We start from the raw sequence: 25,528 nt of genomic DNA, 5'->3' as shown, positions 1-25,528 counted from the left end.
ACCCGCGCCCACCAACCGCAGCGTGTCTTGCCAAGCGCGGCCCGCCTCCTTGCATTCGATTGGGCCGCGCCTGGACTCCCCGTGGTCTCACAGGTTAAAGAGCATGTCCATCACTGTCAAGTGAAGGGCCCGCCCCTTCGGTGATCCACGCCCTCCAGTTGATCGACAGTAGGAACACTGCTATAGGCACTCACCATTGGGCAACCTCCAAACCGTTCTCCGAGACTATTGGGCAGCCGTCACGTCAATCATTAGAGCCTCCTCCCGCCCCAGGGGCACGATGCCAGCTCTTATTGGCTGACACGCTTTTCTCGCGCTCTGATTGGTAGCCAGCCTTCCCACCCACTCCCTGACCATTGGCGGCTCAGCTTGTCACGTGGCCTTGCTTAGCAACGCGCCTGGGCTTCCTTAGCAGCCGGCTCGGAGGCCTGGGGCTGAGGCGCAGGTGGGAGCGGGATGGTGGAGGGGGCCGGGGGCCCGGGGCCCTGGGGAGGCCGAGGAGCCTGGGGGTCGGGGGCCTGGGTCTTGGGGCCTGGAGCCCAGGGCTGGGCCTGGCTGGGTCTCTCTGGGCCGCCACAGCAGCCCCCTTCTCAGGGGGAAGGAGGAGGCCCGCCTGGGTTAGTGTCACCCGGAGAGGGAGGGTCAGGGGCACCGTCCTGAGCCCTGCAGAGCCCGGGGGTGCTGGGGGACGTGGGGATGCTTCCCGGGCCTGGGTTCACGCTGGCGGTGGGCAGCAGTGCCTTGTCTGGGTGATGCGTCCCCTGCTCTCGCTTCCACAGCGCCTGGAGTGTCCCTGCAGAGCGTCAGCAGGCTGCAGAGCTTGAAGACTTGGTTAGATCTGTGGCACTAGCATTAACTAAAGAGATGACAGACAGACGCAAGGAAAAGAAACTGAAAAGTCTGGCAGGTCAAGGATGAATAAATCCATGACGTGCTGTTCCTTGGGCTGTGTTGAACGTGGCCATATAGAGTGTCGGTTCGTTAATTAAAAGCATGATGAGGATAAAATTATCTAAATTCAAGCATTTCTCATTCCTGTGTTCCTATGGAAAGAAATCAGCCAAACTTTTTCCATGATTACAGACATCTCATGCAAGTGGGAGGTTTGAAGATTCAGGTCCTTCATACTGAGTCTGTGCGCAGTTCCGGAAAGATAAGCTGCCTCATTGCCTCTAGGGAAACATTAGGGATATTTAAATAACAAAGCCAGGACAGAGAGTTAGGAATTGTGTCTTTCCCAAATCAGTTGTCAGAGTGAAGATATACGTGTGCAATGCTATATATTGACTGAAGTACGCTGCCTCAATCAGATGGCTCTTACTTTGGATCCGTATTCAGTGTCGTCTTTAGCAAATCACTACTATTGCTTATAAATTTTCCTCCTTTCCCAAATTTGTTTTTACTTTCATTATGAAATTGGTGTTTAAAATTTAGTGAACTGCTGTTACTAATTTTCATGTGCTGTAAATATATGGTCTCTTACTCTATAAATCAAACCTTCCTGTAATGGTAAACTTACCTTATAAAACTAGATTTATGTGGCGCACAGAGCCTTGAATATGCCATTTCCATAAAGATGGATTTCAGCAACAAGTGGCTGCCATGTGAGGGACGTTTCTGTACAAAATACTCATTGTTGTTTATAGGGCACAGGGCCTCCTTTAGCTGTTCTATTTATCTGGCCAAATCCTGACATTCTTCATGGAAAACTCTCAAATATGGTGTGAAGTTTGCATGTTGTAGCCTGATAAGGTCACCTGCCTGTAAGGTTGCGCTTAGCATAGCATCAGTGACTTTGTGATAAAAGTCAAATATCTCTTTGATATCAGCTGTGATGTATTAGATTCTCTCAATACCCAACTGTGTTTTTACTTCTTTGGAATTATTATGCTGTTTCAATAAATGTCGGAAATGGTAGCCAGGCAGTGGTTTTATTTTTTTTTTCTTTTCTGTCCTTTAAGGCACTTATCGTCTAAAAATGAGTCAATTATACAATATCATTGAGCCAAATGTTATCAGTGAAGAAATGGTTCAGAAAGCTGTGGAAGAGCAAAGTCAAGATGATGCAGGGCAGCTTGCCAAAAGGGAAGGTATTAATTTTAAAGACATCACAGAGCTACAGCTTAGTTTTAGAAGTGAGTATCAGAATATATATATTATATGTTTATTTTTTAGAGGGAAATAGAATTAAGCATTGAGTGGCTAACTGGCAACTATGTAATCATGATTAGCTTGGATTTGGTATGTGAGTAGTAAGGGACTGGACTTACATTTTTAGCCATACTTGTAGGAAGTAGTTTCAGTAGAGAGAGCTGAGTGGTTTTGCTGATTGGTAACTTTAAAGCTGCTTAACTTTGTGCTATTATTGTCACTACTATTCTTATTTAACATTTATATTGTGGTGACACCTACAGGCCACAGGCCTATTGGGCCCTTTTATATGTGGACAAATCAAATGCTGGCCAAGCTCTTGGTGACCATCACTGGCCATTACGTGAGGGCTCTTTGGTAGCTTATGGTGATTACAGTCCAGTTCAGTGGCCTCCCCCGGCCATCCATAGCATTAGCCCAGCTTGCATCTTACTATGAAACCCGTCATAAACTTGCATTCAAAAAAATGGAAAAGAAGAATATTTGGCTCACTGTTTGAGTATTTTTAGGGTATGTAATTTCACGGACAAAATCTGCTTTTGGTTATTCATTGTGTGCTCCAGTAAAATGCGTGTATCCTCTGAGCTTCTTAGGACACACTATTGCCTGATTCTGCATGCATTTGTGTGCAAATATGGAACATGGCACCGTGTGAGTATTTAGTGCATCCAGTTCCTTGCTATGTGCTGCGCTCACTAAACAATAGAAGCTAACAAAATCTTCAGGGAATTCATCGGCATAAAGAAAATTGAGGCGAGAATGTTTCGTATTTTGTGTCACCTTGGTTCTAGTGCTTTCCTGTAATGCCTAACAGTCTGCCCTTGTGATTGAATTTCTGGAGAAAGCTAAATGCAGTGATATTGATCAGCTCTAAACTGCAGCCTTCACAGAAACAGGAGTCCACGACCTGCTCTCCTGTGATGAGAATCTCAGAAGCAGGAGAGTAACTTACAAAAGCAGTAGCTGGCCACCGGGAGCCTGCAAACGCAGAGGAAAGCAGAGTCTCATCCCAAACCTTGCTCTTGGAGCTGGAAAGCAAAATGAATGTCAAGGCCTCCCGGTAGTGGGTTCATAAAGCCACTCTTGACTGCAGTGCTGTAGTCAGCACCGCCTCGGTGGCTCATTGACATCACTGATTAGCAGTGTGAGCTGGTGCAGGACGCTGAGGTTAACCTGGCTGCTTCACTGAAATCTTCAGCCAGCCAGTGGACCTCTCAGCTCTCTTAAGGGCAGTCATCACGCGCTACTATAGTCTGCTGAAAATCATTTTGGAGGTAAGACTGGCATATTTGCTGGTGTAAGAAAGTGTGCGCACTAAACTGAAACCTGCCTCACGTAAAAAGCCGTTTTGTTTTGTTTTGTTTTTCCTGTGGCTTTAGATATCCTGCAGATTGATAATCTGTGGCAGTTTGAGAATCTGACTAAACTGCAGCTGGACAACAACATCATTGAGAAGATAGAAGCTCTAGAGAGTCTGGTTCACCTTCTATGGCTTGGTGAGATATAGGCATATGAGGTTGGATGCCTTTACAGGTGCAAAGTATTCTGCAATAAAACCAGGTTGTCGTATTCCTTCTCAAACATGACTGATGGGAGCTTTCCCAAGGATGGCTGTCAGCTCTCTGTGTGTTTCCTCATTTGACTGTCAAATGTCAAAAGGCATGAATATTAGAACTGCAAAATAACCCTTCCAATGTTAAAAAACTGGTTTTAATATATTTGGTGTGGCAGGAACAGCAAACTAAGAATTCCTAGTTGTTTCTAGGGTTTGTACTCATATTCAGAGGTAACTTTCAGAAATGTTTACAAAAACTCCTCTGTGATTTAGAAGCCCGTATTCTGTTTTCGGAGGTAATGCAGGCCTAGAACCCACAGAAAGACAATGGTGCCTTTACCCTTGCACACTTAAGGGCTTCTCTTTGTTGCCATTCCAAGAAGTGACCATCTTTGTAGTCTTATGTGACTTCTTTCAACTAATAAATTGGGGTACTAACAGCAGTGTCATACAGCGATGCAGGCTTTGATGCTGAGCAGGTCTGTGGCCTGGCGGCTACAGATTCACAGCTTAAAGCATTCTCTGTGAACTGCAGCCACATTATTGGGTTGCAGTGTAAATATATCTTAAGTCACCATTGCAAATAGCATGTAGGGCTTTGGTTTGTAAGCACATCTTGAAACGTCTTTGCCCCCAGGTGTCTGCACCATCCCGCTGCACAGATGACTAATGCACTTGTGAATCAACAGCTGATCACTGCAGTGGGAGCAGAGTGTTTTGAAGCACACTCATGAGTTTCAGTTTGCCTAGAGACTGTGGTGGTTCAGCATCAGCTGCATGCATGTCTCAGCCGTCTGTGCACTGGGGTGATGCAGACAGCTGGTAACCTCATCAGCCATCTTTGGGCTCCCAAATCACCCAGTATATTGGCCTGAGAGCAAATACCGCCCTCAGTCGTGGTGAATGGAGGTGTTAGGATAGATGTTCTGGCAGAATAAGATGAGGGAATATTAACAAGTGAAATAGCTGTAGTGAGTATATGCCTTTGTGTATCTCCATTGACAACAGGACAGTTGTGAGCTTGGAACTAGCATATGCTGGTCCTGCGGGAATTGTTATACTGGGGGACGTTGGTGTGGCAGGCAAGAGTCTGCAAGAAACAAGGCAAGCAGGGTCAGATTTATCACAGAAATACCCTCTTTGGGGACCACCTCTTCTCTTTTCTTGTATTTTGGGTTGCCCCATAAGGTAGAAATCACTTTCAGGTTGTGTATGTATTCCTCACGTAGACTGACTTCAACAGTTCCTCTAAGTTAAAAGTTGCATGGACAGTAGTAAGCAGGAGATTGCCTCATTGCTTCCTGACCCAAAGAATGATGATTTCATGCTGAGCCTTTTCTGTGGGACACTGAAAACCCCTGAGGAAAGTACTCCATATAAATTCTAAAATCAAGAGCCAGGCTAAATGCAGGGTCTGAGTCAGGATGTTCTGCTACAGATAATTTAACTTTGTGCTTGTAAAACACTTGATTTCTAAATTCTTCCACAGATTTGTCCTTCAACAATATTGAAGTAATTGAGGGCCTGGATACGCTTGTTAAACTGCAGGACCTGAGCCTCTACAATAACAGAATATCTAAAATTGAACACATGGACGCATTACAAGACCTACAGATTTTTTCAATAGGAAAGAATAACCTGGCCACTTTAGAAGATGTGAGTGCCTCTGTCTTTCCAAGTGTCCCATATCAAATATACTTTAACATTTGCCACTACATCCGAGCCCCTCCTTAGAGGAGAAAATTCTCCTTAGGATTTCACTTCCCCTGTAGTCTGAGTTATGTTTTTGGTAAGCTATCCAGGTATGAAGTGCTTGTTTCAGCTATTTCTCTTTTAGATTATTCACTCGTGGGAGACCTGGCTTTGTTACTGTTGCCATCCATGGCAAAATTCCTATCAGTTTCCATGAGAGTTGGAAAAGGAATAAGTAGCTATCAGAAAAGGGGGGAGTGGAGGCTAGGATTTATTTGGGGTTTTCTGAGGGCAATTTACTAGTCTATGATCCCTGACTTATCCACCACCCAGCTAAAGGCCTTCTCTCCGGACCCATCATTTATATATCCACGTTGTGAATTATAAGCATTTCCTTTCCCAAATAAAACGATTCAACAGCATTAAAAACTCATAATTTAATGTCGCCTATGCTTGGTAGCTGAGCAGGACATGTATTGCAGCATAGTTGTAATAAGTGCAACAAATTTCAAAGCTGTATGTTTCCACGACACTCTGAAGTACAGCACCTCTTTCGCCTTGGCACAGGTGATCTATCTCAGGAGGTTTAAAAACTTACGCACACTGAATCTCAAGGGAAACCCTCTCTGTGACAATGAGCAGTATGCACCATTTACTGTCGCTCACCTTCCAGAGCTGGTGTACTTGGACTTCAAGCTTGTGAGTGACACCATGGTAAGTAATTCTGCTTTCTCTTCCTGTGAAACTGGGTACCAGCATCTTACAGAGCATTTGCTTTGTTGGTATGCCGGCAATATTCTAGCATTCAAGTCTGGTTCCCTGAAGAAATTAGGCTTATGGAATCATGCGGTGTTTATAGCTCTGAACTTGTGGGCCAATTTATATCAAATCTGACAGAGGTAGAGGTGTCAAAGGTATTATATTCTCACAGGTTTTGTGAAAATCGGCACCTGAGTGTGGGAGAGAGGCCTTGTTAATGTTGCCATAGAGAGGCTGCAGTGCAAGTGCAAGACTTCTTAGAGACCAGAGAATCTCGGAGGAGATCAGTCTTGAGACAGGAATCCAGGGGAAAACAGGCTTGGTGGTCCTGCTTGTTTCGGTAGCTGACCAACAGGTTATCCAGGCAAGCGGGGGCCATCCAAATGGGCTTCCCATTCCTGATTCCTGAGAACAGAACAGTCCATCAGCAGTGGTAGGTTGCTGCTTTTTGGTCCCAAGCCTCAAAGGAACACAGAAAAAAAAATTTAATAACTGAAGAACATGATTAATTTGAAATTTACTTAGCACAGAAAAGGAGCTGTATTTGGAATATACATTACTCTTAACAGAGGACTGGAAAGGCTCTTCAGGTCATTGAGTCCAGTCCCTGCTCATGCAGACAATATGTCATAGAGTCATCTACTTAAATTTGTCAAGCTTCAGTTTAAAACTAATTAGTTTCTTGCCCCTGCTGCTACCTTGCCATCCACTCCTCAAAAGATCCATCTCCTCCCTAGTAAATGTATTAAACCCACTAGATGATCAAATCAGAGCTCAAATTCTAAAAGTCAAAACAGGGCCTCTTGCTTAAAAAAAAAATAAAATAAAATAAATAAAGGGAAGTTGAAAGATAAAAGTTTCCTGGATCCAAATCAGCTCAGAAGCATTGAATGCAGAGGCAGAGTAATATGCCAACAAAAAGTGGGATGAGGAATGGATTAGAAACATCATAGGCAGTTTAATACAAAGCACAGAAAGAAGTGGAGATGTGGATGTCATTCAGATGCATGTTACAGAAAGATTGAATGCCTTTGCCCAGATGTATTCGGCAATGCTAGATAACCTAATCAAAATATTTTCTTTCTTTATATTTCTCAGCGAGAAGCTGCAATTTTAAAGTATCAGTATTCTACTGAACCGCTGAAGCAGATGGAAGCCCAAGCTCTGGCTCAGCTGGAGGAAAAGCAGGCAAAGCAGAATGAACTGGAGTACCACGAGGTATGTTTTCCTTGGCTGGTTGTCCCAGGGGAAAGAAGTGCAACAGATATTGACTCCTCTTTTACCTGCCTGAAGATTTAATGAGAGGTTAGCATTGACTGTGCTAAAACTAAGGCTAGGATTAATCTCCGTGATCTCTGAATCTCATCTTTTGAATGAAAACAGGAACTGCAGTAGAATACACATGACATGCAGGAACATAATTCTTTTGGCTGAACAGTGAAGCTACCCATATAGACCCTGAGAAGCTAAATAGTAAATCATACTTGAGGTTCTTATCAGCCTGACATTAGATTAAGAAAATTACAGGTCTGAGGGAACTGTTAATGTTTTCATGGTGCAGTGACTTTTTTTTCTCCTTCACACTAAGTTAATGCTTTTTATTACTTATTAGTAAACTCTTCAGGGCTTTCAGAGATCACTGTAGTCCTGTGAACTGAAAACAAGACCAGTTATGGTCTGGCTCTGTGTCCCAGGCCTCCAGAAGACCAGAGCGGCTGAAGAGCAGGAGGAGGTTAAGTGACAGGGAAGAGACTTGCAGTTCTTCCCTCTGACCCTCTCCAAAGTCCACTGACTCCTTATCTAAAAGGCTTAATAGTGTTGCGGTACGTGGTTGTATGTGATAATGTTTTATATTAGATTAAACAGTATAATCTATCCTTAGGCTAGACAGTTACAACAGCAAAGCCACATGTGAACTAAGATGTTTTCCACTGAAAGTGCAGGGTGCTTTCATGATCTGGGATAAATATTTTGTCAGTATAACTGTGACTGAATGGAAGAGCTTTACTTGTACAGTGCACCAGTGTTTCCATGCGGGTAAAGTGCTTCTAGTATAGACACATCCTAAGGATTGGCAGCAGGTTGGCGCTCTTTATTTTACTTATATTGTTTTTGATTCTCTTCAAAGACAGCATTTGTTGAGTACCTGAATGGATCCTTCCTGTTTGAGAGCATGTATGAGGAGGATGCGGAAGCTGCCAAAATGGCTTACCTCCCTGGAGTGGATGACCTGCTGCAGGCATATCCTTCCTGGGTTTAGAAGACCTAGAGCTAAAGCCTAATGACTCGAGTTAAGAAGGAGGTGCATCAACAGGGGCTCTTCATCCATTGCTTTTGTCCAGGACTGAAAGCTACACTGATGTAAGATCTGAGACTTTCTGTGTTCAGTTTTGGAATGGTTCCAAAAACCACTGCAAGACCGTGAGACCACTGACAGTTTTAAGGCCTGATATCCCATGAAATATGAGGGCTACAAACAAATGGTTTATACCATTGGCAAGCTGGCCAACCCAGCTTGAAACATCCCGTTTGTATAACCACTCCCTTCTATCACCAACAAATCACGAGATACAAGCGTTTTAAATTCTCACCATGGTAATTACAGTGTTCTTTTTCTTCACTTGTGGCAGACATAATTTTAGTAGCCTTCTTTTCTGACCCTTCAGGAAAAAAGGCTTTGTACTTTCTTTAAGTCTGGAATCCACTTAAACTTTAAAATAAGCTATAAGATAAATCTCTGTCGGTTAGATTGCAAGAGCGCAGTTGCTAAAATCATGCTGAAATTGAAGTGGTAGGAGATAGGAACAGACTAATCAGAACGATACGAGTCACATATCTCACAACCTGCCAGAGCTGGCAACATGAAGTTTTCAGGCCAGCGCTTTTTTCTGATCATTGCTCCTACACGAGGGATCAGAAAGCAGACACTTTTGTTTTTTCTTTTCTCATTCAGATTAATAGAGTATTGTCAAGGCCAGTAACTTGACCTTCCTTAAAATTGCATTACACTGTTGGGGAAAAATGCATCACAGCTTAACTACAATAGACTCTAGAAACAATTCTATTGCCAAGATAATAGCAGAAGAAAAATTGATGTTATTTTTGTGATGTTACCAACCCAGTAGTTTATTCTGTGCCCTGGCTGTAGGCTCCAGAGCTGTTTTTATTTACTACACAGACACTGTATTCACACTTGTGAAGACAGATAGGGTTGTAGGCTTCATTCTGCCGCTGTGTCAGAAGAGTTGGAAAAGTATACACATTTCCATTTTTCTCAAGGCCTTTTCCCCCTCAGGTTGCCACAGCTTTCTCCTACCCTTAAGATAGAAAAATCCTATGCATAAAATGCGAAGGGGTGACCCAGTCCTGCCAGACAGAAGAATACTCGGCACCCTGCTGCAGGCAAGAACCTCAGAGTTTACATAACAGTAGCTTGTAACTCTTGTTGCTCCAATTTGCAGAGCTAGGAGGAATGTAGCATGTTGCTCCACTGAACAAACAAAATACCTTGACTCTGGTGTCACATACAGAAAAGAGTTTGTCTCAGTTTGTGAAAACCTGTTTAACTATGGTCTGAAACAGTATGAAAAACGAGAAGCTGAAGTCTCAGATTTCTACGAGAGCCTTCATGAAGCATTAACAGCCAACCAAGAGCAAGGCAGAAAAATAATCCTGGAGTTTGAAAATCGGAACAAAAGGGTAATTTTGTTAAACTTAGTTTGATGCATGATCTCTCTACATTGTATGCCAGATTTTAATTTCTCTGACCACTGGCATAACTTCATTAAAATTAGGATAATGATTCTGAATTTATACTGTTGTAATAGGAGTTAGTACTTGGTTCCCGATCTCAGTTTACGTGTTTCTTACAGTATAAACCTATACTAAGCAATTGTTATGTTAGCTAATATAATTTCATTAACCAACGTGATGTTAAAAGTGCTTTAGTAGTTCACATAGGAAAGGAATTGGGGGCTTAAAATTATATCAGCAGATGGAGTCTTCAACCCTTTAGTTGAACTACAACCAGCTAACACTGATAGTCTTTATCTATTTGGCTAATTTGGCATAGGACAGAATTAACATGTCATAGCATTATCACATTGTCCACAAAGGTAGCAGTTCTTCAAGGTATACAAAAAAAAAAGCGGTCAAACATCTTTTCATTGACATTTTTCTGCCCTCTGGAAAACTTACTGGTCTTCAAGAATGAAAAAGCTTACCCTTTCTTTTACTTTTGAAATTTTTAATGAAATCAAGAGAAAAAATCTATTCTTTGGTTTTAATGCCACTCCCTTTCTTTTTGTTGGAGGCATCCACCAGGACTTCCTTCACTGAAAAAGGGGGAAGAAAAGCGAGGAAATTGCAGAGTGTTCAGTTTGTTTGCAAGTTGTTTTCCTTCAGTTTTTTTATCAACAGCAACAGCTCAAAGAATTTTAACAGAAAAAAATAGGTAAACTTATTGTAATCTATTTCTAGTCTTTTTTTAAGCAGAGACTATCATTTTTCATTCTGCTGTGACTCAACTACAGTCACCCATTGTGGCTGTTAAAGGCATGGCTTCTAGCTGGATCCCTTTCTAACCATGTATAATAGATGGATCATTATTTTGTTTCCACAGAAAAATAAGGGAGGCTAAAGCCTGGTAAAACTGTCAGCTGAACAGAACAAGTCCCTGACAACTGAGGCAGAGTCACGAGCGCTCGCTCTCTTTGAAAACCAGGTCACTTTTATGTAGGTGCCTTGTTGCAAGCTGGCAGCCTGCTGAGTCATTCCGTTCCCGGGTCCTTGAACCTTGCTGACTCATGCTGGCAAACTGACTGTATTAACTCTAATTGGGACATGAGTTTCCAGCCTTACCGGAAGGCAAAGTATAAAGATTGAGATGCATATTCTGTTATCTTGCACTTGAATTCCCAGTGTATCCACAGCAAAAACATGGCAGAGGTCAGACGTTGGCAGTTTGTCTTTGATGGCTTACAGGCTCAGCTATGGATTGAGCTGCTAGAATAGGACACGTGGTCAGTGTGACACTTTTCACATAAATATGGAGGGGTTAGTGTCAAAACTGAAGGCTTTCTTTTAATAGCATTTCCTGATTGGTCATTTAAAATTGATGGAGGAGTTCAAAGGGCGCAGAGGTCCCAACAGACTGAAATTTGTAACCCGTTCTTAGTGTTTCTCTATCTGTAATCCTTTCACACAAGCTTGGTTAACTTGTAAAATAGCTCTGCTCTCTAAGGTTAAGGAGCAAAGAAGCCTTACAGCCCTTGAACTTTGAAGTTTTTGCTCCCAGAGGTGTGGCTTGAATTGCTTGGGAGTTTTTCAAGGCCCTCTAACTTTTTTAAATTAGAAAGGAAAGTACTTTGCTCTCTCCCCCCCCCCCCCTTTTAAACACTGCAAAATTTGGGTGATCTAGTCTGTTTTCAGATGCAAGTCTTGGCAGTGATTCTGGTCAGAATTCTCTCTTTTAGCCCATTCCATTGCCTCTAAGAAAGAGTGGATTAGACATCTTAAAACATATATATTTTTTCTCCTATTAACATTTGGTTATTAGCTTATTTTAAATATACTTGAAAATAATACATTGCTTACCATAGGAGGATTTTTTTGATCCAAGAAATAATAAATCTTGTCTGATACAAAACTGACGTCAATATTTAATTCTGAAGGGCAATAAATCCTTGCTGTAACAGGAAGTCAGGACGTGATAGGTATTCCATATGCAGAATACTAAATCCTGACCCTATGGAAGTCAATCAAGATTCTCCTTCACTTCAAGGGGATCAAGATTTAGACCTGCATTTCTTTCAGAGAAGTAATTGTTAATCTCTTTTTCATGGCCAGCAATGTCAAGAATCTAATATTTTTTTGCCTTGAAATGTGTCAAAAGGGGAGCCAAAGTTGGAAGCATGGGGGGAAAAGTCATTTGCTGACTGGAGGATGAGGAAGAGTTTTCCCTGCGTTGCTATTGGATCGTTAACATTGTAGCATACCTCAGCACAGTTGACTACCCAGTATGTAAATCTAGAGACTTACTGAATCATCACATTTCAGTTCAGCTAATCAGCAGCAGGAACTTTTCTCACATATGTAACAAGTTAATTAAATTGCAATGGAGTGCTGAACACAAACTATAAGTAATTTATGTATCTCTGTGTTTAGACGCTGGATGAGATTCAGAACGTCAGTAGTTACGATATCGCTGAGTCTAAGCTGGCTGAGTACAATGAGGACATACTTCAGCTGTCAGAAACACTCATGACCTTGGAAATGCAGACAGCTGACCAGCTGGAGGTAAGGTTCAAACGCATACCTGTTAAGCCTCACATCCAGAATGCAGCGGGATTCATTTTTCTGTTGCTGCACCCCTCGGTTTAGTAGCCCATGGTACTAGGACGGTATGTAGTTCTACCAGGCAGGCTCATGTTTTCTCTCTCCCTTATTCTTTCTCTGCTCAGGGTCAATCTGTGTGAGAATCAGGCCCTGCACATTGATACATTGCAGTAGATTTCTGTTTCTCAGAGCTGAGTGCAGTATTTCCTTCACATCTGTCCTAGTTGATTTCCTAGACTTCAGAGAAAAGGACTTGAGGTCATTCAGTCATTTTATAGGTCTGGGTATGGAAGTTGCTGCACAGTGTAGGGTATTCATTTGGGATTCTAGAGGTGTAATTCTTTGAAGCTGATCTTTGCTATGAATTGCTAAGATTACACATGTTCCTGCTCAGCTTACTGCATTTGCTTGCATAATGGCTGTTTTTCTCTCCCCAGACTTTCCCTCAAAAACTAGGGCAGGGCTGCTAATGAGCATCTTTACTTTTTTTTTTTTTTTTTAAAGAATCTGTTAAGAGCCTCAGCAAATGCAGTAGTCCACTTTTGTGAATGCGTGTGACAGAGAGCAAGAGCTCAAAATGGATTCCTCACTACATCAGGACTGTGCTTTTTAATGTTAGCTGAATTGCTCCTAATGTATTTTCAATCACTGATGGAAAGATCAGAAGCATTTCCTTCTGCAGGCCCTACAGGGTTCTGGTGGCTGTATTTGAACTGTTGTATTGAGATGCTAAGTGCAAAACCTAAAAGATTCTCTGTCAGCCATTCTTGAGAGAGGTAATAGGTAGCAGCAGGTTTAGTATCTAAGGACTAAAACAAAAGCTGCACTAAGCCTGGGCATTTGTTATGCTTCTGACAAGAGGCTCTTCATGTGTGCAAGGAGACTGCAGCATGGCAGTTGGCAAAAATACAGCATTCTCTGTGCATTTTATATGTGAGGGTAAAAAGTGATCAGCTGGCTTCCTCCAGAGGCCAGGTGAAAGTATCATTCAATCAACTTCCTTCCAATAAACCAATTCTGATTTTCTGTCCTTCACATACCAATGCAGAAAAGAAACTCTTGCAGCACTTTCAAAACAGCTTATATGCTTGAGGCAGTTCACACTCTGTGCTAATAACAGTGAATCCAAGTTAAAATGGATTTTAGATTATTCCAAGACTCCCTTCCATGTTTATGCAAGTGTTTGTTATAACATTTCCTCTTTTTCCCTCTGTTAAGGAACTAATAAAGGATTTTGAAAGAAACATTGCTGTCCTAGTATCAACATTCATTGAAAATGTTCAAGGGATATATCCTTTTGAAAGTATGTTGGCCTGGATGTCTGAGCAAGGTACGTATACTGCACTTCTAAATCCAGAACCGAGCCATCAGAATAGAATTGGATTGTTTTTTTTATTAACAGAAGAGGGCTTTTCCCAGATGTCATCTATGTTTTTCTTAGCAAAATTATACAAGTGCCGTGTGCTTCCTAGATCAGCAGTCACTGATGCGTTCAGGAACAAAGTGAGATGGAGAATGAGAAAGTGTTTCCATGACAGGTAATGTTATTTTACATATATAATACGTATCTGTTAGCCTGGTGCAAATAATTGGCATAATCAGACTTTAGCATATATCCTGGAAGGCCTCCCTCAGTTTCCATTGCAAACCTAGACCCACTCTCAGTTCTGCAGTAATATATGGCAGTGAGGATGAGACCTGATGCACATGAGCTGAGATTAAGAGCAGAAAGAGTAAATCCTGGCACCAAATGGCGTCTGGCAGCAGCCAGACTGTTGCCTCTGGAGGCCTGCAGTGAGACACAAGGCAACAGAGTGCTTTTCTGCACACCTGCATTAGGGTTAGCAGTCGTCTCTTAGGCAATATGTTGCTCTTTCTGAGCCTCAGTGTTTAATTACAGGAGGTCAAGTTTCATCTCAAAGTGAACAATGTGGTCAACCTTTTCCTTAATCATCTGTACGATGGCCCAGTGCCGAGACCTGGAAAACCACCATCATGAAAAGCTGCTAGAGATCTCAATCAACACGCTGGAGAAATCTGCCAAGAATGAGCTTGATAAGGATTTGCCAGATAACGTTCGAATGGTAAGGGCACCAAAAAATTCAGCTCTGCAAGAGAGCAAGCAAGAAAAGGAGGCCACAGCCCCTTCTCAGAAGGGACAGAATTTCAGGGTGACTTAGTACAGCTAGAGCTATGTCTAAGCCAGAGTTTAACTTCCTTCCAGAAGGCCCCAGCTGCCTGGCTGAACTACAGCGCTGCTGGGCATCTTTGCTGACTAGGACAGAGCATGACTGCACTGCAGGTTTCCCTGGGCTCTGCAAGAGCTGGTGGCAGCAGCCCAGGAGAGGTGCTGAGCAAGTCTCTCTCCTGCCTCCAGCACAACTCACTTCTCTGGCTCATTTCCAGACAGCCCCAACCCAGCAGGCATTTAGGCATTTCTTTGCTGCGCTCACAGCTGGTTTTGTAAGGCCCTGCCTACCCCCGGAGAATCCGAACGCTGCTCTGACTCCCTTGCTCCAGGACTCTGTTTGCCTCAGTGATTTCAGGACCCCTCCCCAGAGCTCTCCCAGCCCATTAGCTGTCCTGGAGACAGGACATGACATTTCAAATGGGGCCTTCCACTGAGGCCTCAGTCTTGCCTGTGATATTAAAAATCCCAGGAGCTCTTCAGAAAGCGCAAAGATCATTGCAGTGCTCCAGTCAGCAACATTGCTGACCTTTTTTCCTCCATTATTCTTTCATTTAGTGGCTAATTGACTTAAGTTTTGCATTCGCTGTGTTTTTGCACTGTCCAGATTATTCCAGCCCCCCCATTACTCTGGGTAACCACAAGCTGACAGACACAAAACAGACCCCTCAGCCCCCTGGGGGAGCTCCCTGCTTTATGGCCTGTGCAGATGGCTGTGGTTACGTGCTGCTGCTGTGCACCCATTTTGCCTCACTGCCATCCATTTCCATGGAGAAGCAATCTTCATTTGTTCAACAGCTGCACTTGGCTGCAGGAGGAGAGTCATTACGGTTTAGTGAAGCCACCCTCTATTTAAAACCACAGGGGAAGTTGCTGCTTCTATTAGAAGCTGGGGCTCTCCAAAATGAAGATTTACAGCCAGTGCCACCAGTTCAAGAGACCCTTCCAAGTGTGATTTTCCACTTCCCGCACCTGCTGGGCTAGGCATGCTCGAGCATATGCAGCCTTGCTTCAACAACAGCTGCCCGCAGGGGCCTGCCATGTGCTGCGAGGCAGCAGAGCGCTCAGGAGCAGGCATTTGCTCCCTACTCTAGCTTGTCGGGCAGGTGAGGGCAAGGGTGCCGCCTCAGTTTCCCCATTTGTACAAGGGAAAATACTCCTTTACAGCTGTAGTGAGGCCTGAGCACATACTTGCAAATGGTAAAGCACTGGGCTCATCCCAATGACTAGGGCTTTGTCAGTACACCACAGAGGGCTTATTTTCTTCCCCCCAAGCAGAGCAGTTACCGCACTGCTAATTCTGAGCTCTGCTGCTTTGCTGCACACCTGCCCCCCCTCCCCTGATCTGCTCCCATTACCTCCTAGCTTTTTGTGGACAAAAACACCATTGTCAATGCAGTCAACGCATCCCACGACATCCACCTATTGAAGATTGATAACCGAGAAGGTGACATCCTCAGCAATGCACATCGCTGGCAGGCCTCTGTGATGGAGAAGGTAAGGGACTCTCCTGCTCTTGTGGGGATGGGGCGCAGTCAGGTCTGGTCAGGGGGTGCCAGGTCTGGTCTGAGCGGTGAGGACACTGCTAGGAAAGAACACCCTCCCCTTTCCTGGGGCCCTGTGTGCTACAGCAAGTGACCTTGAGAAGCCCATGGATTCAGGGCTTGGTTTGAATCTGTTCAGGCTCTCCAAAATGAGATTGACAGAAACCGCAACCGTGTCAAAGAGATCATTCAGTACATTGACCATCTCCAAGAGGAGCTGGAGAATACGGAGACCCTGAAGCCGCCAGAATAGGTATGCCAAGGGCTGGGCAGGTGCCTTCCTGCGGTGCACACAGGACAGCCCCCAGCAGCGGAATACCCACAGGGGCAGTTACCTCTCTATACCTGAACTGTCTGGGACATTTCAGGCCAAAGGCACGCTCCTTCCTCCATCCCAGCAGAAACTGCAAATAAAAGATGCTTATTGACTCTGGAAAAGCATCTGAAACCTTGTCTCTTCCATCACATCATTGGCATGAAGCCCATTTAGAGAGCTCAGACCTGGTCACAAGGGGTTATGGATTGGCTGTGAGCTGATCGAACCAAATCATTGCAGCACATCATGCCTGAAAGGTTTAGTACCTGCAAGCATAGCGGCAGGAACCTGTGAGCCACAGGCACGTGGCAGCAGCCTGGGAGAAAAGTGCTCTCCATCAAACCACCCCCAAAATAACGGCAGGTTTCCAGCTCAGCAAGCAGAAGCTGGCTGGGGCTCTGTGCACCTGGGAGCCTTGTCTTCTCTCCGCCTCTTGCAAAGGCAGCTTTCTGCAGCATGAACAGAGCAGCCCCCAGCTAGCAGGAAGGGAAATCAATGGTTCCACAGGAGCTCACACGCTGCTGCTCACAGCAGCCAAGCGAGGAGTCATTAATTCCCCTCTTTGCTTGGTGACAGCAGCTGCTGCGCTCACTTGCGGGCAGCTTCTGAGGAATGATGCTGGTCAGCGCGGTACTGCTAGAGGCAAGCAGCGATGAGAAAGGTGGGAAGGCTAAATGAAAGCCTGGCTGCGTATGCACTCTGGGGAGAGACAGGTCTGTCTGAAAGCACTGTGGCTGGTGCTGCCTGACTACATACAGGTCGAGGTTTTTGAGGATGGCTGGAGCCTAGGTTCCTCCTCTCTTGCTCCAGTGCTGCAGTCAGCTCCTTGCTACTCCTTGGCTGCAAGGACAGGGCACCTAGGATGGAGGGGGAAGGGGGGGGCTCAAACAGAAATGCAGAGGGAGCAAATCTGTTTGCTAGTTAGTGTCTGCTCAGCTCTGCTCTGTCTTTCTCTGCCTGCAGCCATCCCAGCACCCGCCTAGAGCCTGGCAGCTCAGGACTTGCACCATGGTTTGGTTATTCAAACAAAGAAATACTCAGATGCATTAGCTTTCAGTATGTAATCTAGCAGGGAGGTGCCTTTAATCAAACACGGAGACCCTTGTGTTACATACAGGCACACTGAGGGATGGAGAACAGATGCAGTGGAGTCTGTTTTCAGATTTCCATAACAAGTGTGTGTCAGGAGCTGGCAGCTATGAAGACACGTGGCATATGCTGGGTATGTCTGTGCCATGCCCTGCCTCGTCCAGGAAGCTGTTTCTTTGGTGGGTGCTCCTCTAATGAGTTACAGACTCTAGTTACCGACAGGGCAGTTGTCTTGAGTATGCAAAGGGATTTCACCCTGACCTTTCCTCCTCCTCATGGGCTCAAAACTGCTGGTGGTGTACTGCAGGAGTCAGTCCAAGCGAGGAATCGCCACAAAGTCTCAGCCCCTCATGGCTGATCCCAGGGAAGATGTGGTGGCAGGATGGTGGTTACCATCCTCTGGGGCGTGCCAGCAATTCACAGCTGGGCATTTTTCCTCCCGCGCCCAGCTCAGCAGCCTGACAGCCTTAGTCCTGCAACAGCTTGTGTTTTACGGTTGAGCTCTCTGAACAGAGGTGAACAAAGAGAGTCCCAGCTGCTGTGCGAGCACGCAGCTCGCACAGATCGTAGTCGTGGGCCCACTCCACACTGCCCCACCGCTGAATCTGGGGGAGAGGAGGAACACAGGTCAGTTCAGAACTGGATTATACATATGGCTGCTCAGCAACTCTCAGCCTCCTTTTTCATGTTTGTGAAACATGGGTAACCCCCAGGAGCCGTGCAGAGCTTTGCTGAACACTGATTATCAGGGTATGGACATCTCCAGATGAGTGCTGTGAAAGAGCATGGTTCATCTGTACTGGGATCTAAGGCAAAGCCCCTTGATGGAAGGATGAAAAGATTCCCATCAACTTCAGCTGCCTTTGGGTCAGGGAGAGCTTCATGCCAGGACAGTTTCCGGTTTGTGCTCTCACCGCAAGGAAGTTATTAGTTAGTGCCTAGCAAGGCCTCTGGACTGCATAACCCACAGCAAGAGAAGCCATCCATGACTTTGCAGTTCAGATTAGAGGGGGAAAAGCAGCAATCTGGGTTTTGCAAAAAGAAACTGGCAGCCCCGAGAGCACTCCGCGCTGTTGCACCCATCATGTTGCTCTACGGCAGCACACTCCAAACTCTCTCAAACGGGGAGACTGGTGGAGTGGAACCTCTCCTGTAATAGCAGGCACTTCCACTGCCAGTTATTTGTGGTGGGAGAAGCATTTGTCATGCTGAGATTATTGCTATTTGAATTATAGGGTTGTTCTGTAACATAATTTACCTGGTATTCTTCCTCCAGGCGAGACAGAAGCACGGCTTTCTCTACTGTAATGTGCCTGTCAATCAGACCCATGGACAGAATCAGAGATTTCAGCTGGGTGATTACATATTCTATACCTGGAGGGGAAAAACCCAAAACAAACAAGCTTCATGGTTGTTTTCTGCAGCATTATAGCAACATCTCACATACTCTAAAGGGACGGTCAGGGTGTGGTAAGGGACAGTCAGGGTACGGTGCATCCTCAGGGAGACCGGCAGGGCCAGTGATACCCCCCACTTGCAGCTGGGTACTTTGGAGTCAGATCTGCAGTTAAGCGCAGACACAAAATGCTGTTCTGGCCGTTGTCAGTGCAGCGACAAAGGCTGTGCCATGGAAACCGCGCCTTTTGTTCTGCCACAAACCTTTGCTGTACAAAGGGAAGAGACACCCATCCAGGCCCCAGTACTCTGTCCACTGCAAAGGAGCTCAGCTGAAAGCCCTCAGGATGAGAGGGACAAGTACATTGTTTGGTGATAAAAGGGCTGTCCACATCTATAATCACTCCTGGAAAAACACTGTGCAAACATGTGTGGTGTGCTCTGCCCTGGAGGAACTGTGCCATCATGGGACACAGCTGCTGGGCTGGGCTGCCGAAGCAGTGGAGCTCTTCCCTGCCACACCATCAGGCACTAGCTTGGCAAGACACCCCTCTTCAGGGTGGAATAGCTAGTATCTGACAGCTGAGGGACAGGAGCAAATCCCATGAACATGCACAGGCAGGAGGAGGAGGGAAGAGGTGCCTGAACTCTGAGCTGCTGAGCACTTGTGACTCAGCTCACATTGATGGCAAATGGGGGTGTTCATACATGCACAGGGTCTGAGGAAGGAAGTGAAGTCAGACTCATCCTGCACTACCAGTCCAGGCCAGACCTTGATTTCAGGTCTTAAATTGACTAATGCCTGGAGTTTCCCCTTCCCCAAGGAAGGCACATGCCTTTCCCTTCCACCATGCTTTCCCATGTTACAAACTGTGAGCAAAGGAAATGATTCATCAAAAAAAAAAAAAAAAAACTTTACGGGGGAAAGGAAAGGCTTCTTAAGTCCTGTACTAGAAATCAACATTGTTAACTTTCCTTAGCTGCTAAGCTAGTATCTTCTGTGGGTGTTCTGTCTGCTGCTCGTGCAAGTCTTGCATTTGAAGACTTGAGCAAAGCAGATTACTCCATTTCTTTGACTTTAGGTCTCATTCAGCAGTTTGAGCTAAGGACATTCAGCACATCAGCAAGAAAGGAGAAACATTTTTCCATCTGAATATGAGGAAAAACTTCTTTACTGTGAGGGTGACAGAGCACTGGAACAGGTTGCCCAGACAGGTTGTGGAGTCTCCTTCTCTGGAGATATTTAAAACCCGCCTGGACGCGATCCTGTGTAACATGCTCAAGGTGACCCTGCTTGAGCAGGGGGGTTGGACTTAGATGATCTCCAGAGGTCCTTTCCAACCTCAACCATTCTGTGATTCTGTGATTACAGTCTATCTTCTCTCACTTCGAGGGGAACTGTCTCCTTGACTCATACAGCCTGAGCTGAGGGCTCCCTGTGGCCCAGCCTCTCTCACCTTGCAGAGCCCACATGTTGTAAGACGCCAGATGGCTGATGAAGGTGTCCTTGGTGCTGGCTGGGATGTTCGGCCCCGTGATGCTGGTAGAGGAGCCAATTGCCACGTTATACCTGGAACGATCACGCAGTCCCTTAGACAAGCACAGGGCTTGCGTGCATTGTGGCTCTGACAGTCACAAGCACTGGAGCTACTGGCCTTGCACAGCTTACAACAGTGCTGGGGCCAGCATGACTGGTCCCAGTTATCACAGCACCATGCTGCCTTAGAGGCACAGGAGGGCAGGGTATAAGGAGATAGAAATATCTTTGACCTTTTACCTTTTCTCAGCCCAGGCAATGATGGGATCCCATTCATTCTTCTGCAGCTCCGCCAAGGCAGCTGGCTCCTCCACACGATAGCTAGGACATTGCAGAATAAAACCACAGTGGTTTTATTCTTGCAAGCTTTCAGACTGCTCCCCGCCAGACTGAGGCACACGTCCGGGAGGGAAACCATCCCCAACACAGACCAAAGAAGGGGAGCATTGGCCTACTTTGCACCCAGGCAGCAGCATCTCTGAGAACAATCCCCCCAACTCTTCCCTGAATTCAGAGCCTTTCGTTGTCCTAAAAGGGACAATTCTATCTTGCTAGAAAACAGACCAGCAAATCAGCCAACAAAAAATTACAGGTAGCCCCAAGCCAGCCCTGGGATGCAGTGTGGTTTAGCGGTTAGAGCAGGGGACATATCCCACTGCCACTATTTACATGGTGCCGCTCCTCCTCCCTCGCCATGACCCAGCTGCTCCCTGGTGCCAGCTGCCACCTGGCCCAGCCCAATGTGACCAAAGCCACAGACACAGATGGGGGGTGTCCTGTTCCCCTCTCCCCACAGGGGCTGAGCAGCTTCCAGTGGACACACCTTGGAGGCTGGGACTGCAACAGATGAGCTTGGGCAGGAGCAGGCTTGATCCTGCAACCCACAGGGAAATTTAAGGACGTTTCATTTCTTGCTGCCTCTGCCCCTGCCCAGCATGGAGGTGCCCAAAACAGAGACTGACAGAATGCCTGGTCCCTTTTCACCGTCATACCTCCACCCTTGAAGTTTATGGAGATCCACCAGGTTTGCAAAGGTAGGACTGGCCTCAACTAATTCAAACCCTTGGGCTAAAACCAGGAAAGATGAGAGCCCTGCAAGGACTCAGTTACGGTAGGCATTTCCCTCAGCCTGAATCCCCCAGCCACCTTTCTCAAACCAAACTGCAATAAGATAGGCCAACCTCTGTACTAGAGGGTCTCTGATGGTCTCCTACCAGACAGTGTCAGTCTCCAGGAACTTCACAGCTGCACAGATCAGCTGTACTTTGTTTCGCTGAGTAGGATTGTCCAAAGCTGTGTTGCACAATGTGGTCTGTGGGATAAAAGCAATACAAACCACTGTTATTCAAGGCCTGGGGAAGCAGCAGCTTCCACAGTACAAGGCTAAGTAGAAGTGGAGGAATTAGGACAAGCTGAGGGAACTGAGGAGTTCAGCTAGAGGGGAATGTGGAGCCAGAGCTTGGCTCACGCAATAGGAATCTTCTCACTGGCCTCAGATGCCGCTGGAACAGGCCCACCAAACCAAGAGCAGAGGGCTCAAGAACTGCTCCAGAGCTCTTCCAGTCTCCTCTACCCCCTCCCCATGCCATCCCTGATAACGCTGCCCAGCCCCTTCTCCAACTCCTCTGTGACACAGATTCCCCTCCCTGGCAGTAATCCAGCCGGTATCTAACTGCCCTTAGAGCTGCAAGATTCTCCCCAGTGTACAACTGAGGTCCTGATCTCTTGTTCCCATTTCAACTGGCATTAGGACAATCTGTTCCCTCCATGTTCTGCATTTGGAGACTGCTCTCATGTCTACACAGTCACCTCGGTTTTAGACCAAGCCATCCAAATTCTACTGCAAATACTCAAGAAAGCTGTGGGAGGAAGGATGCAGAAGGAAGCATTTTCAGGAGATGCCCTCATCTTGTTCACACCAGAACATGCCTTACATCCCAAAACAGTTCTTAAACCTTGCCCTGAAATCCGTTCTGCCAGCTGGCGAAACCCTCACCAGGTCACAGTGAGCCTTGCAAACCCTTTTCAGCCCCTAGCATTTTGAGTTCCTCCCTTTAATCCCAGCTTCCTTGATCTGACTGCTCCAAGCACACTGCGTTCTGCTCCTCCGAAGTGCTGCAGCAGCGCAGCCATCCTGAGCCTACCATGCTCACCAGGTGCATAGTGTAGAACTTGATAGTGTCTTTCTGGGAGTCCCACTCCGTCGCCACTGCAATGGCCAAGGCCTCACTGGGGACAGTGAAGAGCTTGGCCTGGGGCGTTTTCAGCTTCCGGTGGTCCAGGTTTATTTCAAAGCCTCCTGGAGAATCAGAGTAGAAATCCTGGGGAATTAAAGAGGAGCACGCACTAAGGAACAACAGACAACCCCACAGAGGGAGCAAATTCAGAGCCAGAGCTGGAATCCAGCCACACAGTTTAGCTAGAAATGAGGAAAGGGCAAAGCAGGCTGAGGACAAATATTCTATTTGTTTTACATGGGTTGCAAGTGTGCCACTGTCTCACTAAAGAAGCATGCAGTGATGACCCCCTCCCCAGGGACCAACACCTCCTCCCAGTCCCTCCTGCCTCACCCAAGTGGCCACACTCACCTTCTCCTTGCGAGATGCTAACGTTCTGGTAAAACCGCTTCCTTTCTAGGGGCAAAAACAAGAGCCATTCAAAGGGCAGTCAGAGCAAGGTTCGGTCCCCTCCCCTGATTCCCACTACAGATCAGAACAGATGGAGCCCTCGGTGGTGTCGAGGCCCAGATGGCCTGGCCTTTTGTCACAAGGTCTTGCTCATTCATCCACGCTCTGAGCCTGGGGGCCTGCCAGGACCCTCTCCCCAGAAGAGGGGGCTCTCCTCAAGAATGCTTTTGCAAACAGCCTTGGCAGACAAGCCCCTAACCACTGCCTGTGCCCAGGCAAAAGAGCCTCTCCCCAGTCGAGTTCTGTACATGGCGGTGGGGAGCAGTCCTGGCCTCAAGAGTTTTGCTGGGGGAAGAAGGGAAGGGGAGAAATATGGCACTGCCATAGACTGCACTCTAAAACATTTTCTGCAGACAGCTTCCAAGCACCACACCATTTCAGTGAGTTCCTCTCCACCAAGAAAGTGTCATGAAACTGGTGGGAGAGCACAGTGCTGCTGTGCACAACTAGCAAGTGAATAGGCCCAGGTTTTCTTTGCTTCTGCCACCCAGGGCTGGGATCTCAGCTCTATTCAAACTCACCATCACCAGGTTGCTACAGAGTCTGGCAGGGGAGGTTTCCAAAGCGGATCCATGTTGTCATTCCTCCCCAGTCCATATGGAGTTTCACTCTGGGCTCAATCTTTCAAAATTCCCCCATTACAATCATGTTTGACAAATTCATTTCCTGGACTGCCTTGGCTAACTCCCTCTCCCAGCTTGTTCCATTTCAGAGCGACAAGAAACCCAGCAGAACTGAATCACAAGGCAGGGTAGGCCACAGCAGTCTCCCTTGCAACCCCTGCCAACTCCAAACCCACACAGTTCCAGCCCGCACAATCTCCCTCAGTGAATTTTGCTCATTCTCTGCTTTGACCTACCACCTGCAGCTGATGCACTTCCTAGAGGAATGTGGCTGCCTGCATCAGTGAGAACTACAGCTCCCAGCACGCTCGGAGCGTGCGGGGCAGGATGCTGCATCCCACCGGCTTTGGGCACAGCTCCCTCTACCATGATCACGCCCAGGAGTGAAGAGGCCAGGCAGCCTGCACGCAATCAGCAGTCCCCATCCCTCGCCTTGGATGACGTCCTGCAGCAGCGTAGCCTGCAATGTCGCAGCAGCTGGATCATGCCGGGGACATGTCACGCACACTGCAGCATACAACTGAGTCACCAGGGGAGGAACCACTCCCTCGGCTCCCTCCAGCCTAGGCATCCCACCCCGGCAGCTCCTGCTCCGCTCAGGAGAAGGTCTGCTCTACCAGCAAGGTGAGTCTCAGGGAATTACAGCTGTTTCACGAGCAGCCTCCTTTCGTAGCAGCGCTGTTGCACACACTCCCAGCAGACATCTGAGAGCCTGGATTACATGGGAATGGATGTCACAAGGGTTCATCTCTCACTCAAGACAGGAAGAACGTGCAAACCATTCCCCTGACAAGAGCAACAGGATCATAAATCCTGAATCCCTAAGTCTACCTCCTGAACAGTAATGCAAACAGGCTGGGCTGCAGGTCTGTTGTTCTGTGCCACTCCATACCAGCATGTTCCCACACTTCTACAGAGCACCAGTGAAATGGAAGAGGATCTGCTTAGGCTGAGCCATCTGCAAGTTTCATGGCCTCATAAAATGCCAGATTGTTAGGGCACAGTTTTGAAAAGATTCATGTATGCATACCCAAGAGAAGTCATTTCACTGAGGCTCCAAAGAGTCCCAGGACATATGTCCTGAAAATCTGCAGCCTCATCTCTTAAGAGACAAAACTATCATCATATCTACGTTTCCAGGAAAACCTACAGAAATGATACACAGCCCGGTGCATGCCTGAACCACGCCTGGGGGGCTTCCCCTCCAAAAAAGCCTTAAAAACAACCAAAATCACAATAGCAACAATAACAAACCAATGCACCAAGGGCCAGGCCCTGCTGTCACTGAAAACCCTGCTGATGCCAGGACAGGGGAGCAGGGCGAGGCCCAGCGTCTTGAGCCCTGTCACCTCAGCACCTAAAAAGGCTTAATGAGCCCCAAACCCGGGGAGGGGTGTGCTTGAATGTTCGTTAGCCTCCTCGGGGTGGGTTTTATCGCTTTCCATCTGTTTGACCCGTCCTGCCAGCGAGGGCCCCACGGTGACCTTGAGGAACGTCACCTTCCGGGCCCAGGGGGGTCCCACCGGGGGACCCCCGGGACCAGCCCGCGGCGGAGGAGGGAAGGGGCCCCCCTTTCCCCAAAAGAGGGACTCGCCAGACCCCCCACGAGGGAGACCCGAAGTCCCCGAGCGGCCCGTCCGCCCTCACCTGCCGGCG

The 25,528-nt window shown here is 46.7% G+C and overlaps 2 protein-coding genes across 3 annotated transcripts; one reads left to right on the top strand and one right to left on the bottom strand.

Annotated features, from left to right (window-relative positions):
- Positions 1–726: 726 nt before the first annotated feature.
- On the top strand, positions 727–17,524 carry DRC3 (dynein regulatory complex subunit 3). The gene is made up of 13 exons (XM_026083193.1): positions 727–1,292; positions 1,962–2,135; positions 3,531–3,647; positions 5,196–5,362; positions 5,966–6,112; positions 7,256–7,375; positions 8,286–8,398; positions 9,682–9,856; positions 12,323–12,454; positions 13,712–13,782; positions 14,454–14,577; positions 16,047–16,178; positions 16,365–17,524. The coding sequence occupies exons 2-13, from the start codon at positions 1,979–1,981 to the stop codon at positions 16,476–16,478; spliced, it is 1,569 nt and encodes a 522-aa protein (XP_025938978.1). The 5' UTR covers positions 727–1,292; positions 1,962–1,978; the 3' UTR covers positions 16,479–17,524.
- A 68-nt stretch (positions 17,525–17,592) lies between these two features.
- Positions 17,593–25,449, bottom strand: ATPAF2 (ATP synthase mitochondrial F1 complex assembly factor 2). 2 transcript variants are annotated; one of them, XM_026083190.1, is made up of 8 exons: positions 24,109–25,449; positions 23,151–23,195; positions 22,716–22,861; positions 21,777–21,874; positions 20,803–20,883; positions 20,483–20,595; positions 18,889–19,004; positions 17,593–18,235 (listed from the first exon to the last, which is right to left on the bottom strand). In XM_026083190.1, exons 1-8 carry the CDS (start codon positions 24,239–24,241, stop codon positions 18,098–18,100), a joined length of 870 nt encoding a protein of 289 aa, XP_025938975.1. In that variant the 5' UTR covers positions 24,242–25,449; the 3' UTR covers positions 17,593–18,097. The 2 variants fall into 2 exon arrangements, with proteins under 2 accessions (XP_025938975.1, XP_025938976.1); XM_026083191.1 differs by having other exon boundaries at positions 22,716–22,883; positions 23,771–24,192.
- Positions 25,450–25,528: the final 79 nt, after the last annotated feature.

Source organism: Apteryx rowi, unplaced genomic scaffold (genome assembly GCF_003343035.1).
Source record: "Apteryx rowi isolate R43461 unplaced genomic scaffold, aptRow1 scaffold_6, whole genome shotgun sequence".
NCBI lineage: Eukaryota > Metazoa > Chordata > Aves > Apterygiformes > Apterygidae > Apteryx > Apteryx rowi.
Note: the sequence above shows the minus strand (reverse complement) of the source record. Positions and strands in the feature narration are given on the sequence as shown.

Coding starts and splice junctions, on each gene's coding strand:
- ATPAF2 (XM_026083190.1), bottom strand. CDS start 24,241: ATGGTAGAGGGAGCTGTGCCCAAAGCCGGTGGGATGCAGCATCCTGCC. Junction 22,862..23,150: donor TAGCATCTCGCAAGGAGAAG/GTGAGTGTGGCC, acceptor CTGATTCTCCAG/GAGGCTTTGAAATAAACCTG. Junction 21,875..22,715: donor AGTTCTACACTATGCACCTG/GTGAGCATGGTA, acceptor TTTATCCCACAG/ACCACATTGTGCAACACAGC.
- DRC3 (XM_026083193.1), top strand. CDS start 1,979: ATGAGTCAATTATACAATATCATTGAGCCAAATGTTATCAGTGAAGAA. Junction 12,455..13,711: donor AGACAGCTGACCAGCTGGAG/GTAAGGTTCAAA, acceptor CCCTCTGTTAAG/GAACTAATAAAGGATTTTGA. Junction 16,179..16,364: donor AGGCCTCTGTGATGGAGAAG/GTAAGGGACTCT, acceptor GAATCTGTTCAG/GCTCTCCAAAATGAGATTGA.